The 13,297-nt window shown below is 38.3% G+C and overlaps 4 protein-coding genes across 5 annotated transcripts; 3 read left to right on the top strand and 1 right to left on the bottom strand.

The window, feature by feature from the left end:
* Nucleotides 1-586: 586 nt before the first annotated feature.
* On the bottom strand, nt 587-4,152 carry LOC104709935 (coatomer subunit delta). Its single transcript, XM_010426471.3, has 12 exons — nt 4,007-4,152; nt 3,544-3,601; nt 3,386-3,425; nt 3,055-3,278; nt 2,612-2,854; nt 2,365-2,533; nt 1,947-2,245; nt 1,628-1,820; nt 1,385-1,538; nt 1,208-1,270; nt 1,020-1,116; nt 587-908 (listed from the first exon to the last, which is right to left on the bottom strand). Exons 2-12 carry the CDS (start codon nt 3,544-3,546, stop codon nt 813-815), a joined length of 1,581 nt encoding a protein of 526 aa, XP_010424773.3. The 5' UTR covers nt 3,547-3,601; nt 4,007-4,152; the 3' UTR covers nt 587-812.
* Nucleotides 4,153-4,255: 103 nt separating this feature from the next.
* Nucleotides 4,256-6,652, top strand: LOC104708611 (translocase of chloroplast 34, chloroplastic). 2 transcript variants are annotated; one of them, XM_010425204.3, is made up of 8 exons: nt 4,256-4,441; nt 4,959-5,077; nt 5,181-5,288; nt 5,383-5,507; nt 5,613-5,877; nt 5,993-6,061; nt 6,141-6,302; nt 6,404-6,652. In XM_010425204.3, exons 2-8 carry the CDS (start codon nt 4,976-4,978, stop codon nt 6,512-6,514), a joined length of 942 nt encoding a protein of 313 aa, XP_010423506.2. In that variant the 5' UTR covers nt 4,256-4,441; nt 4,959-4,975; the 3' UTR covers nt 6,515-6,652. The 2 variants fall into 2 exon arrangements, with proteins under 2 accessions (XP_010423506.2, XP_019084505.2); XM_019228960.2 differs by having other exon boundaries at nt 4,318-4,441; nt 4,954-5,077.
* A 14-nt stretch (nt 6,653-6,666) lies between these two features.
* LOC104708612 (SUN domain-containing protein 1) lies at nt 6,667-9,317 on the top strand. Its single transcript, XM_010425205.3, has 2 exons — nt 6,667-8,114; nt 8,762-9,317. Exons 1-2 carry the CDS (start codon nt 7,023-7,025, stop codon nt 9,080-9,082), a joined length of 1,413 nt encoding a protein of 470 aa, XP_010423507.2. The 5' UTR covers nt 6,667-7,022; the 3' UTR covers nt 9,083-9,317.
* A 453-nt stretch (nt 9,318-9,770) lies between these two features.
* LOC104708615 (type I inositol polyphosphate 5-phosphatase 10) lies at nt 9,771-12,692 on the top strand. The gene is made up of 8 exons (XM_010425208.3): nt 9,771-10,225; nt 10,347-10,434; nt 10,570-10,674; nt 10,755-11,331; nt 11,421-11,614; nt 11,778-11,886; nt 11,990-12,141; nt 12,223-12,692. Exons 1-8 carry the CDS (start codon nt 10,198-10,200, stop codon nt 12,371-12,373), a joined length of 1,404 nt encoding a protein of 467 aa, XP_010423510.1. The 5' UTR covers nt 9,771-10,197; the 3' UTR covers nt 12,374-12,692.
* The last annotated feature ends 605 nt before the right edge of the window (nt 12,693-13,297 follow it).

Below are 13,297 nucleotides of genomic sequence, written 5' to 3' on the forward strand. Positions count from 1 at the left end.
TAAAAACAAAAGTATTTAAATAGCGTTGTCCCTTATTGGTAATTTTAACATAACTCTGTAATTGTTCAAGTATTTAAAATAGCGTTTTCCCTTAAAAACAAAAAAATAGTGATTGGATTTTGAGGTTATCGTATTCTAGAATTTAAGTACAAAATGGATAGGATAAAAACAAAACTGAATGAAAACCATAAACTGACTAAATTTAACAAAACTCAATACGCATTCAATTTTTTGTTTTTTTTTTTGTTTTTTTGTCAAACATACGCATTCACTTAATATATCTGAAATCCATGAACATACATTTAACAAAACGACATGCTAATGAAAATATACGACTTATGTACGGGTTGAACCGTGTTATTGATGGACGATCTCAAACGTTACATAAGAGATGATCAGCAAATGATCGATATTATTACGACCACACTCAAAGATTACACAATTCGACGCCTTCAAAAGGGGTAGATACATACTCCCACGGCTGGGACGGTAACGATAAATTCGCCATACTCCAATGCTGTGGCTATGAATTCTTATTCTTGGGCTACCAGAAAAAGAAGTAAAAAAAAAAAGAAGCGAGATTGTATTGGTAGCGTATTATCCTTACCATTGAGAAAAAAGTTGGCAAAAACAAAAGTTATGAATATGTATAATGTCTTAGTAGTAGTAAGTTGATAAAGAAACTAGCAAAATCACAGAACATTAAGATTCAATTTTTGGCATACAAATACGAGAGACAAACCCAAAGACCAGATAGTATAAAAGCAATTAAAAATAACAGAGGCTCCAAAAGGACAAACTCAAAGAGCTTCTCATACGACTTGGTAATTCTGTGCAATCAGCTGCGTCCTCTGCACAAACCTTGGAGTCGCACCACCACCACCTCTCAGAGGAATCATTCCAGTCACCTGCACCATTATGAACATGCCATCTCATTTGTAATCCAACACAACAAGCCTCAATTCTCGGATAAACCAAAATATGGAACTTGGATTTTTTCCGAAGACCAAGATTCATACCTTTAAGCCACTGTAAGTACTAGCGGCTGCAAACTGAACAGAGATGGGGAAGAAGGCCGATGAATCCGCTGGTGGCACGACAAACTCCATTGACCCACTGCAACAAAAATTTCATGTATATTCATTCACATGACAAATAAAACTCCAAAGTAGTTTTTAAGCAGATGATGACATCATCATTAGTTTACCCGCGGTTGGTGTTGTCGATGAGTAGTATAGACCATTCCAGAACAGAATTTCTTGGGTCGTACCTGATAATATTCACAAAGATACGGTTAGTTCTTAAGAGTGGATAGAAAGACAATTATAAGTTTCAGAACAAATAAAGAGATAAACCAGTGTAAAGGTCAATTTATGTTTCAAACCTCCAGTCCCCATCGCATTGTCTAACGCTTGGTGCATCTCTTAGAGCAGGAAGTGGTACGGAGATGATGACATTAGTCAGATCAAACATGGCTGAGGCTTCATACTCCAGGCTGACATATGTCTCGTTTCCAGAGACTGAAGGCCAGCAGTTGACTGCACCAGACAAAAGATTTGCATGAATGGGACAAACATAAACATGTAAACCTGTCAAAAAACAGACACGATAGACTCCAAAGCCTTACTTGTAAGTGGCACCATTGACTCTTCTGCTCTTTGCATTCTCCACCTGAGAAGACCAACTCCATCTCCACCTTGACCAGTGGGAAATGGCTGATCAGGTCTCTTCAGCCCTAGAATATTCTCATTATTAAACATATCTCGGTTGATGTTGGGATGAGTCTTGAAAAGAATTTCGGGATTTCCACCGGTTTCAATCTGTAGACAAAGTAAAACATAGATAAGTTCATACAAAGATAAAAACAGAAAGTGATGATGTATTCAAGAAAACTGTAAAAGGCCTGGTAAACTCTTGCAAATAGTTAAGAAAAAACACTGGAGTACCTGGACTTGGACAAATCCATCTTCTTGGTTAAGAATTTGAAGTGACAAGGTTCCCTGCATATCAAAGCTACTGACTCCACCATCTCGTCTTAATGCAACATTGAGCTTCTCTTCGACAGTCAAAGTGAAAGGATCAGTTGGAGGTGGGGCAGACGCTCTGGATTGGCTAGTAGGCTTAACATCTTCAATGATGTCTTCACCTTCTGCTTTAAGGGACTCCATTAACTGGTTCTTGCCAGACTTGCCAAGTTTCATGCCAGAACTCTTAGGAGGAGCAGTAACAGAAGACCGTGATCGATCTGTCAAAGAATTTTGAAGCAAAGAGTTTTTGTTATCGAAATTAAGTAAATCGATAGAGGCGCCTAAGAAACCATAGATGGGACATCTGTGAAAGATCAACTAGTTAAAACACACTAACCTTTCGGTTTGGTATTGATAGGCTCAACATCTGAAATCATGCCAAACCCAGAACCACTTCCAAAACCACCGCCACCACCACTGGATATGCTCAAGTCATTGAAACTACTTTCCAGTCTTCCAGATCCCATTGAACTCATGGACGAAAATCCTGGCTTATTCTTTTCAATCTGGGAATTACGTAAGAGATATTAATAGGTGTTACAGAAAAATAGCATAAAAGAGCAGGGTGCACTCCTGTCATGTACCTTGCTTTTGTCAATCTCATTCGCCTTACGCTTCATCACGTCTTTAGTGTCATTGATCTTGTTCTGCATTACCAGCTTATGTAACTTCTCCTCATGACTTTCCATTTCACAATACTGCTTCACCTGGGCAACTGTCACACTTTCCTTGTGCCCAAGAGATATGACTTCATCAAACGCAAATATCAGCTCAAAAGCAGCCCTGAGAATCCCTTCTTCATCTAAAGACATGGAATACTCAGGTACCTAGAAACAGTCAAATGATCAAACAGCATGTCAAGGCTTTGTCTGTAGGAAAACCTTTTTGGAAAAAAAATTCAGCTCTCGCTCATAAGAACTGTCAGGCTTCCACGAAGATAAGGTGCTAACAATAGTAGACAGACTAAAGGAAATAAACTCTTCAAATAAAGTAGCAGAAGTAAAAGTAAAAGAAGAAAGAGGCATACAAGTTTGGAGAGCAATGTGAGAGTGGCCAGATCTTCAAGAATGTTACTCTGCTTAGTTGTAACAAGAAGCAGGAACAGAGATTCAATAGGCTGATATACATATCGCACATTCTCTGTCTCGATATAGGTATGCTGCTTTCCCATTCCAACCAGCTTAGGAAAAGCTGCAAGTAGACCTTCAATTCTGATACGGGACATATCCACATATTGTCTGGAAACAAGCACTATATAAAAGAACAAAGTTAGAGAAAACGCAAAAAAAAAAAAAAAAAAAAATATTGAACAAAACGAGAATTCGAACACAATGTAAAAGATAGAAATAATAATTCACCTTTCCCAGACTTAACCACAATGGCAGCAGCAAGCACGACCTATATAAACCACAGGTTACAACTTTAGCAACGGTGACAATAATCAGACCAGAAAAAAAATCATCAAACACCAAATTAAAAACCAGAAATAAGCAAATCATAGTATAGAACTAAATACCATTTTGATTTGCTTTTCGGGTTACAATCTCAGCGGCTACAAGAAAGGCAATGTGAATCTGAAATACAAAGACAAACCAAATGGTAGAGTGAATCCAAGTTAGAGCAAAATCAGAAGAAACAAACGAGATTTGATCCTTCAAGATCAAAAATAACGAAAACAGGGGAAGAGATCTCGCATCTGGTAGCGAACGAAATACACAAATCCAAACGAAACTCGACTAACTAGCGAATAAAAAATATATAAACAACAATTCAGATGAAATCGCACAGATCCAACGGATCTAAGAGCATCAAATGCACAGAATCGAGAAAACATAACTGTACAATCGAAATCAGCACAAACAGATCAAATTCAGGAAACAGGATCGCGAAATTTAGAAGAACAATGGAGATCCACAGAAATGCAGCTACAAGGAACACATTCATACTAATCAAAACAACGAGAGAGAAGAAGACGGTACCAGGGAGTGATCGAAGGCGATGAAATCACCAGTTTCTTCTTCACGAAGCTCGCCGAGTAAAAAATAAAGACGAAACGAGTCTAATAAATCTAGTGTGTGTGTGTGTTAGAGAAGACGATCCACAAAACGAGGACAAGTTTATTATCAGGCCGTTTCAGTTCTTTATTGGGCTTTTCAAGCCCATCGAATCCTTAAAATTTTATATTCGGTTTATTCCGGTTGAAATGGGAAGCTGGTCCGAGAACAATTATATTCGGTTAAGTCCGGTTGAAACGTGAAAGGGACGTACTTTACTCTGTAGTCTGTACTGAGAGATTTGTAGCAAATCAATCATCTTCAAAAAAAAAAAAAGTCAATTTCAACTTCTAGGGTTTTAATTGATACGAGGTTAGCGAATCCGGCGACGAATATCCGCCACTGATAGCTCAAGCTCAGGTAGGTTACTCTCTCTTTCTCTCTCTCTTTGTCTCTTTCACTTTGTTCACTCACTTAGAGGTATCCTCATTTATTTTTTTTGGGGTTTGACTCAGTTGAGGATTTTACGATTCTGATTATCTCTCGATACTTGATTAGTTTACTTGCTCAAGTTATTAGTTCTTCGTATTCGTTTCTAAAGCAATGAGATTATTTTCATATAAAGATCTGGAAAAAGCAACTGATGGAGACAACAATGAATCAAGATTTAAGTAGTTTTAAGGGTTTTTGTTGTTGGTAAAAAAAGTTCTCTTCTTTTTAATTTTTTTTTAGAAGACTTTACTTGATATGTTAGAAAGTCATATGATTTACTCAGATAGTGGAATCAGACAACTTTTGCTTCTACTGGCGATTACGCTTTTCTCTTCATTGGTTATGAAAAATCTGTTCTTTGGTCTTTTGATTGCTTAGATTTTTAGCAGATGAATTTAGTATTATTCTCTTTGATAATCCTTTTTTGGCTTTCCTCGAAGTGTAGGACTAGGATTTGTGTCCATGGCAGCTTTGCAAATGTCTCGTGAATGGGTCGGTATCCAGCAGTTCCCACCTGCTACTCAATCTAGATTGCTCGAGATCCTTGGGAAGTATAAAGAAGAGGTTCCTTTCTTGTTTCTAAGCTTCATCTGCTTTCTTTTTGTTTCTTGTTTCATGTCTCTCTGGTTCTTAGTTTCTAATGTGTTTGACACAAAAACTGGCGTAGGATGTGAGCTCGCTAACGGTCCTTGTGATGGGAAAAGGCGGTGTTGGAAAGTCATCAACTGTGAATTCTGTTATAGGCGAGAAAGCTGCTGCAGTTAGTACTTTCCAGGTGCTAATTTTAATGCTCTTTTCATGGCTTTTCTACTGCCTAACTTTGTTGTATATTTTCTCATATATAAAGTGTGTGGCTTCCCTCTTTATAGTCTGAAGGACTGAGGCCGACCTTGGTCTCTCGCTCAAGGTCAGGATTTACATTAAATATCATTGATAGTCCTGGTCTTATTGAGGGAGGATATGTGAATGATCAAGCCATCAACATTATCAAACGGTATGTTGAACTGTTTCCAGGTTTAAGAAGTTATTCTCCTAATTTTCGGCACATTTGTGTCATGTGTATATTAATTTTGAATTCGTGGGTGTTGAATTTGAACAGGTTTCTCCTCAACATGACTATAGATGTGCTATTGTACGTAGACCGTTTGGATGTATACCGAGTGGATGACTTGGATAGGCAAGTAGTCAGTGCTATAACCGATGCATTTGGTAAAGAGATATGGAAGAAGTCTGCTCTTGTTCTCACACATGCTCAGTTCTCTCCACCGGATGGGTTAAATTATGACCTCTTTGTCTCTAGAAGGTCCGATGCTCTTCTTAAAGTTATCCGTACAGGCGCTCAACTGAAGAAACAGGATATGCAGGTATTGCAAGTTCCTCCTTTTTGTACATTACATCGTCACATAAGTCTCTCTCTAGCGACCTTGGTAGTAGTCAGGTCAGTAGTAGATTCATTAACATCTGAATCTTTTATTGTAGGGTTCATCGATTCCTGTCATTCTTGTTGAGAACAGCGGAAGATGCCATAAGAATGAAAGCGATGAAAAGGTGAGTTGATGGGTTTCTTCCATGTTATCTGTTGTAGTTGAACCAATGTTGAAATCAGATTTTTCCAAACGTGTGACAGATTCTTCCAGACGGTACTTCTTGGATTCCCAATCTGGTCAGCACAATGACAGATATCTCTTTTAATGGCAACAAGGCGATTCACGTTGACAAGAAACTGGTCGAAGGGCCAAACCCAAACGAAAGAGGAAAACGACTGATTCCTTTAATCTTTGCATTCCAAGTAAGCGCCTCTCAACCATTTCAGTAAACAACACAGAATAACTTCTTAAAGGACTCTTGACTATAACATCTTTTTATTATGAATCATGTTTTGAATTGCAGTACTTGTTGGTGATGAAACCATTGGTTCGAGCAATCAAGTACGATGTTACTAGAGAGAGGAAACCGGCGTGGGAGCTGAGAGACTCCGGTTTAGCAAGTCGAAGGTCTTGAGTTGTTGACACGAGTTTTGTTTGTTTATCTTTGACTCTTGAGAGAGATTGTTCTGTAGTTTAAAAAGATAACTTGAGAATATGTGGTTCACAGATCTTAACAGTCGGGAAGTTTTCTTATCTAAATTATTCTCTCCAACCTCGTAAATCGTAATTAAAGAGCTTCTTAGTGATAATTCCATAATTAATGAGAAAGTAACCGCTGCAGTTATTTTTGAAAACTAGTATACTATTGAAAAAGTAAAAAATTAAATATTTATTAGAGAGGAACGAAGAAACGACGTTAAAAAAGGAAGAATTGGGCAAACGGAGAAGACGGTTCAGAGTTTTTGAAATTGAGAATTTCGGAGAGAGCAATTGTCAAAAAGATTTCGAATTTTTCCAAAGTCTTCCTCAATTTCAAACAAAGTTTTCGAATTTTGCCCAACTCGGTAGTGAAACGAAACTAGGGTTTTAATTTCGATATTTGTCGAAAAGATTTGGGGTGCGATTTAGTCAAACCAGATCAAATGTCGGCATCGACGGTGTCGATCACCGCTAACACGGCGACGGCGACTAGACGGACGGCGATTCTTTCCGGAGAGAAAAAATCCAACTTTGATTACCCGCAAAGCGAATCGCTTGCGAACGGTGGTGTTGGCGAAGCCGGTGGTACGAGCAGCAGAGATCTGAGCCGCGGTGAGGCTACCCTTGATCGATCTCACGGCCAAGATTTGGGTCCTGTGACGAGGAGGTCTGGTTCCGCCGCGACGGGGACTAATACCACCGCCACGCAGCGCCGGACGCGGAAGGTCGCGACTCCTAAGCCTGAGAAATTGGGATGGAAGAGAGTGGTGAGGATATTTGCGAAGCAGCTTGGTGCGCTTTTGATTATCGTTGGGTTGATTCAGTTGGCGAGGAAGATGATTCTCAAGGCTTCGTCTCCGTCCTATCCGATTACTTCTTTTGAAACGGAGATGGCGTTTTCGGGAATGGAGAGTCGAATTGCTGAAGTAGATGCTCTTGTAAAGGCCACAACGAGTACGATGCAGGTTCAAGTTGAATTACTTGATAAGAAGATGGAGAGGGAAGCCAAAGCCCTGAAGCAAGAAATCGAGAGGAAAGCTTCTGCATTTCAGAGTGAGTTGAAGAAGATAGAATCTAGAACCGAGTCACTAGAGAAGTCAGTAGATGAAGTAAATGCCAAACCTTGGGTGTCTAAAGATGAGTTACAGAGGATTTATGAGGAACTGAAGAAGGGTAATGTCGATGATTCGTCTTTTAGTGATGTTAGCATTGATGAATTGAGAGCTTATGCTCGTGATATCATGGAGAAAGAGATTGAGAAACATGCTGCTGATGGCCTTGGCCGAGTAGACTATGCGGTGGCCTCTGGTGGTGCGTTTGTGATGCAGCATTCAGATCCGTATCTTGTTGGAAAAGCGAGTAGTTGGTTTGCCACAAGCATTCGTCGTGCTCATACCAATTCTGTTAAGATGTTATCTCCGAGTTTTGGGGAGCCTGGTCAGTGTTTTGCTCTGAAAGGTAGCAATGGCTTTGTGCAAATCAGGCTGAGAGGACCAATCGTACCAGAGGCTTTCACATTGGAGCATGTAGCTAAGGTAATGATACTTGCACTGCACAATATTTTTGTCTCAGTTTCAGTTTTCTTCTTGTGTGCTCTTACGACCTTTATTAGCTCACATACATGAGTGTCTGTGTAGAATGGTTTCATATTGAGATGCCTGGTAAAAAAACTGACTGTATTTTTTTTGTCTGAAATTGTCTGGTTTACGCTTGAGGTGTTTAGTTTAGGCCGGTAGCTGCAATAGATCCACTGAGTTGGACTATGGTTATTAAATAAGTTTCTTCTTCACCCAATAGGCCTTGTTATACGTCTCCTATACTCTGTGTGCCACTTACCTTGAGTTTCTTTAGGACCTTTTGCCTGTTTTTTCTTGCATTCTTTTCTCAAAGTTCATTGTATAGTGCCACTCTATCAAAGGGTCTGTAACCTTTGCCAAAGAGTTCAATAGTATGCATACATGGATCTTCTGTTTCTATTTGCAATTACTGGGACTTTGCTATTTGTAGTTTGTGATTATTTCAGTGACAATAACAGAGTGAAATTATTAAGGAAGATAAACATAGAAGCTCAATACTGAATATTTCCACTGCTTAAATTTCAATATGTGATCATTGTTGGGTCTAATTTTGGGGATTATACATACACTGATCTGATGGATTCATGCATTGTGAAAATGAACAGAGTGTAGCTTACGACAGATCGAGCGCTCCAAAAGGTTGCCGAGTATCAGGATGGCTGCAAGGACAGGAATCCTCAGTTGACGAAGAGAAGATACAACTTCTAACAGAGTTCACTTACGACCTAGACAGGTCGAATGCACAGACATTCAACATCTTAGACTCATCATACTCTGGTCTTGTAGATACTGTCAGGCTAGACTTCACCTCCAACCACGGAAGCGACTCGCACACTTGCATCTACCGGTTCAGGGTTCATGGGAGTGCACCAGACCCAGTCTCTGTTGTGGAAACCAGTCTTGATCAGGACTCTTCAAGTGAATAAAACCTCTTCTGTGTTTTAACATTTCTTCATCCACACATATCTTTTGTTGCCTATGTTTTGGAATGAAAAAAAGAAAGATAGCATCAGATTCTGTGATTAGACTACTAGTAGAGAGTTGTTTGATTTGATTCCTCTTTGTGTTTACCTTTTGGATTATTTTGGTTGCAGACTACATAAAATTTATGAATTGGACAATAGTGACAAGGAATCCAATTTATTTTTTTGATCTTTAAAACGCATCTTACCTATCTTCTAGACTCGATATGACAATAACATTTTCATAAGTGAATGACTCCAACTTGGTTTTGTTCATGCAGAATATACACCTATGCATCAATGTCATATTCCAATTTAATTACATTTTAATCTCTCAAGTCTCAACCATCCGGAAAATGATAACCAAAGTCCAAAAGAAAAATGACCGAATCAATTAACTTTTTAAAATATAATACAGAAAAGTAGTTAAATTTTAATATGAAATCGTCAAATTAGAAATTCATTTGTATTGTCAAACCAAAATTATACTAAACTAAAGTGGATTTTATTGGAGAACTCTAGGCCCTACATACATATACCACACGCATATATACGTGTGCACTAAAAACGTTACTTTCCAATTGAAGTAATCAAAGTTCGGTCAAAGGGACGCATCATAGATTCATATAGGATAATACAATCCAAGGTCTATACACCACATAATAGAAAGAACAAAAAAGATGAAAAGAGAGAAGAAGATTTGTATAATGAAAAAGCAAAGGAACAACAGGGGCATATAAGTATCAAATGAAGGGAACAGTGTTCTTGATTTCAGAATATATTCTTTAACTTATTTTAATTCTTTCTTATCTTTGCTTCCTAAGCTGATAAAGATCTCTTCTTTTCAAGAATATAAAATACAAGAAAAAACCAAGTGAAGACCGAAGCATTGCATAAGATAAAAAGTAAAAAAAACAATAAAAAAAAGCTTCCTTTGCATTTGAACGCTTCTTTGTGCTATAGTTTGTTAATTCTTTAGTGTTCGAAGACCAAAACCTGAGGAAGAAAGCTCTTGAATTCTCTCTCTCATTCCACGAGAAACATCTCAGAGAAAGTGGCTTTAACTCTTCGAACAAAACATGTCGGATCCACTCTATATATTTAATAGTATGTCCCTCTGTGTATATATTATCTACATGTGTGTCTATCTCTATCTATCTTTTCAGAATTTTGTCGTCTCTGTCTCATATTTTGCAGCAATTTTTGGCTCTGTTATTGACTTTTTCAGGGTCTCAATCCGAGATAGTAGTTGAATCTCTGTTAGCTTCAAACAATTTCAGATCTTCAATGCCCACTCAGCAACACCAATCCTTGAGGTATGTATATACATCTGTGTTATTTTTATTCCTTTGGATAGATTCTTGACTTGTTCTGTGATAATTTGTTATATCCTTCGAAACAGAGATACTCTGTTTTTACTTATAATGTTTGGGTTTTGTAAATTTATGAAGAGTCTTTGTGGCGACATGGAACGTGGGAGGAAAATCTCCACACTCTGGTCTTAATCTCGATGCTTTGCTTCACGTCCACAGCGAATTTGATATATACGTTTTAGGGTACAAACATTTCTAAATCTCTTGAGTACTTCATCGATCTATGTTTTGGTGGTTAACGATTTAATCTTTTTTTCTCATAGTTTTCAGGAGATTGTTCCATTGAATGCTGGAAATGTTCTTGTTCTTGGAGACAACGAGCCTGCTGCTAAGTGGTTAGCTATGATCAATCAATCCTTGAACAAATCATCATCATCTTCTGGAGGAAGACTTGGCCCAAAAACTCCATCTTTTGGGGCTGGATCGATGTTCTTTGCGAAACCTTCTTTGAAGAAGATCAGTGAGAGTTTCAGAACAGATTGCAGGAGAAAGCTGAAGATCTGTAACTGCAGCACTTTCTCTGAAGAGATTGTAAGAAAATACGGGAGAGAATCTTGTTTCAGATGTCCTGAAGGTCTAGTTAACCAAACCGGTGTACTATCGGATGACGAAGATGATGATGACGACGATGATGATGAAGACGAGGATGAAGAAGGAGGAGGAGGAAAAGTTGCTTCTCTTGTAAGCAACCAGATGATGATGAAGTATGGCTTAGTGGCATCAAAGCAAATGGTGGGAATATTCCTCACTGTGTGGATGAGAAAGGAACTTATTCAACACGTTTCTCATCTCAGAATCTCCTGCGTCACCCGCGGAATCATGGGTTGCTTAGGAAACAAGGTACAGTACTTTACAACTTCTCACACTTCAAAAACAAAACAAGAAGAAAAGCTCTGCTTCTAATATTCTCTTTTCGTTATTCATCATAGGGATGCATAGCTGTGAGTTTGCAGCTATACAAGACGAGCTTCTGCTTCATCTGCAGTCATCTAGCTTCTGGTGAGAGAGAAGGAGACGAACGTCGCAGAAACTCAGATGTGATCGAGATTCTAAAGAACACAACTTTCCCTAGAATCTGCAGAACATCTTTTACCCGTGTCCCTGATCGAATCACTAAGCACGAGTAAGATTCAAGAACTTGGAACTCATATTTGTTAATGAGAATGTTCTTTATATGTTACTTAGGTCTCATCTCACGTCTGATGTTCTTAACAATCCTCTTCAACTGAACGTATCCTCTCTTGTCTTTGCTAATCTTTGGTTTTCTTATCGCATTTGACTCTCAGTCGGGTCATCTGGCTTGGAGACTTGAACTACAGAATAGCATTGAGTTACTCAGAAACAAAGACCCTCTTGGATAGAAACGCTTGGGACGCTCTTCTCAACAAAGATCAGGTTTCATAATCGGTTCCTTTCCCCTCAAGAAATCAGAAAAATAATCAGTGTTGATCAAACTCAAAAAGACTAAACCAGTTTATGGTTCTGAAACTAATTACAGCTCAAGATTGAAAGAGACGCAGGTCGAGTGTTCAAAGGATGGCACGAAGGCAAAATCTTCTTCGCACCAACTTATAAGTATTCTTATAACTCAGACGCTTACGCAGGAGACACTACTAAAGAGAAGAAGAATAAGCGAAGAACTCCGGCCTGGTATATAGTTAACCAGATTTTGATTTCGATTGGTTTTGAGTCGGTTAAGCTAAACCGGGTTATCTCGTTTTATTTCGTCAGGTGCGATAGGATTCTCTGGCACGGTGATGGAATCCGGCAGCTATCGTACGTGCGCGGCGAGTCACGTTTCTCCGATCACCGGCCGGTCTGCTCCGTGTTCGTCGTCGACGTTGAGGTTTGCGAGGGTAAAACCGGAACTAAAAGACAATGATTTAAGGAAAAGGCGTAAAAGCCCTCTTGGTAGATGTTATTATTACGATACGGCCACTAGCGGACCTTTGGAGTACGCGAGAGTATTTATATTTACGTTATGTTGTGAAAAAGGTGAACACGCACGAGACCTATTTTTGTTCGTTATGGTAATATTGGCCGACCAAACCAAAAAACTCGGCAAGTCTTCCGGTTTGTATGAGAATGCTAAGTTGCCGTTGCCAACATCACAAAAATCATCCAGCTCTTAAATTTGTTTTGACAAATTTGCCAACTAAAAAATGTTGTATTTTGGTAATATATGAATTATTCCTTACAAATGCATATGCTCTATATTATGAATTATGATCCGAATATGTATTGGTTTTTCAATAATAACGTTTGATTTTATTTTTTTTCCAAAGCAACTAAGGTTATGTGCAAATTGACTGTATATCCCATGATTAAGATATGATTGTGTGTATATTAGCATAGACATGTATCCGGAAGTTAATACCCTTTGACTTGTATTTTAAGATTGAGTATTAGTCGTAGATTATATTACAAATCCACAAGATATCAAACAATCGTATCTTTGAAATTCAATTTCGGTTGTCAAAATTTTAGATATATATATATATATATATAGATATTCTATCTACCTATTGAGGCAATTTGACTTTTCACGTTGGTTTTATCTAAAATATAAAATCAGTCTTGGCAACCACCCAACGTTAGGAAAGAGTATACTTAATTGGAGCCTAACTTGTAAGTGTAACAAACAAAGTGATGATTTAACGATTTCAAAAAAAACTTACAAACGGGTCTTGTCTTCGCCCCAAAGTTCCGCAACATCTCACATGTATTCATTTTAACTTCATTCTAATTAATCATTACGTATTTGGTTTGTGAATTATAGACATTATCATTGGTTTCGATTTTTGTT

The sequence above is a fragment of the Camelina sativa genome, chromosome 8, assembly GCF_030686135.1.
Source record: "Camelina sativa cultivar CO46 ecotype springtype chromosome 8, ASM3068613v1".
Lineage (NCBI taxonomy): Eukaryota > Viridiplantae > Streptophyta > Magnoliopsida > Brassicales > Brassicaceae > Camelina > Camelina sativa.

Excerpts from the sequence above, each read along its gene's own strand:
- LOC104709935 (XM_010426471.3), bottom strand. Across the intron at positions 3,279-3,385 it reads TGTGGTTAAGTCTGGGAAAG|TGCTTGTTTCCAGACAATAT; the intron begins GTGAATTATTAT and ends TCTTTTATATAG. Across the intron at positions 1,117-1,207 it reads ATCGACAACACCAACCGCGG|TGGGTCAATGGAGTTTGTCG; the intron begins GTAAACTAATGA and ends TTTTTGTTGCAG.
- LOC104708611 (XM_010425204.3), top strand. The coding sequence starts at position 4,976 with ATGGCAGCTTTGCAAATGTCTCGTGAATGGGTCGGTATCCAGCAGTTC. Across the intron at positions 6,062-6,140 it reads AGAATGAAAGCGATGAAAAG|ATTCTTCCAGACGGTACTTC; the intron begins GTGAGTTGATGG and ends AACGTGTGACAG. Across the intron at positions 6,303-6,403 it reads CTTTAATCTTTGCATTCCAA|TACTTGTTGGTGATGAAACC; the intron begins GTAAGCGCCTCT and ends TTTGAATTGCAG.
- LOC104708612 (XM_010425205.3), top strand. The coding sequence starts at position 7,023 with ATGTCGGCATCGACGGTGTCGATCACCGCTAACACGGCGACGGCGACT. Across the intron at positions 8,115-8,761 it reads CATTGGAGCATGTAGCTAAG|AGTGTAGCTTACGACAGATC; the intron begins GTAATGATACTT and ends GAAAATGAACAG.
- LOC104708615 (XM_010425208.3), top strand. The coding sequence starts at position 10,198 with ATGTCGGATCCACTCTATATATTTAATA. Across the intron at positions 10,435-10,569 it reads CAGCAACACCAATCCTTGAG|AGTCTTTGTGGCGACATGGA; the intron begins GTATGTATATAC and ends AAATTTATGAAG. Across the intron at positions 11,887-11,989 it reads CTCTTCTCAACAAAGATCAG|CTCAAGATTGAAAGAGACGC; the intron begins GTTTCATAATCG and ends AACTAATTACAG.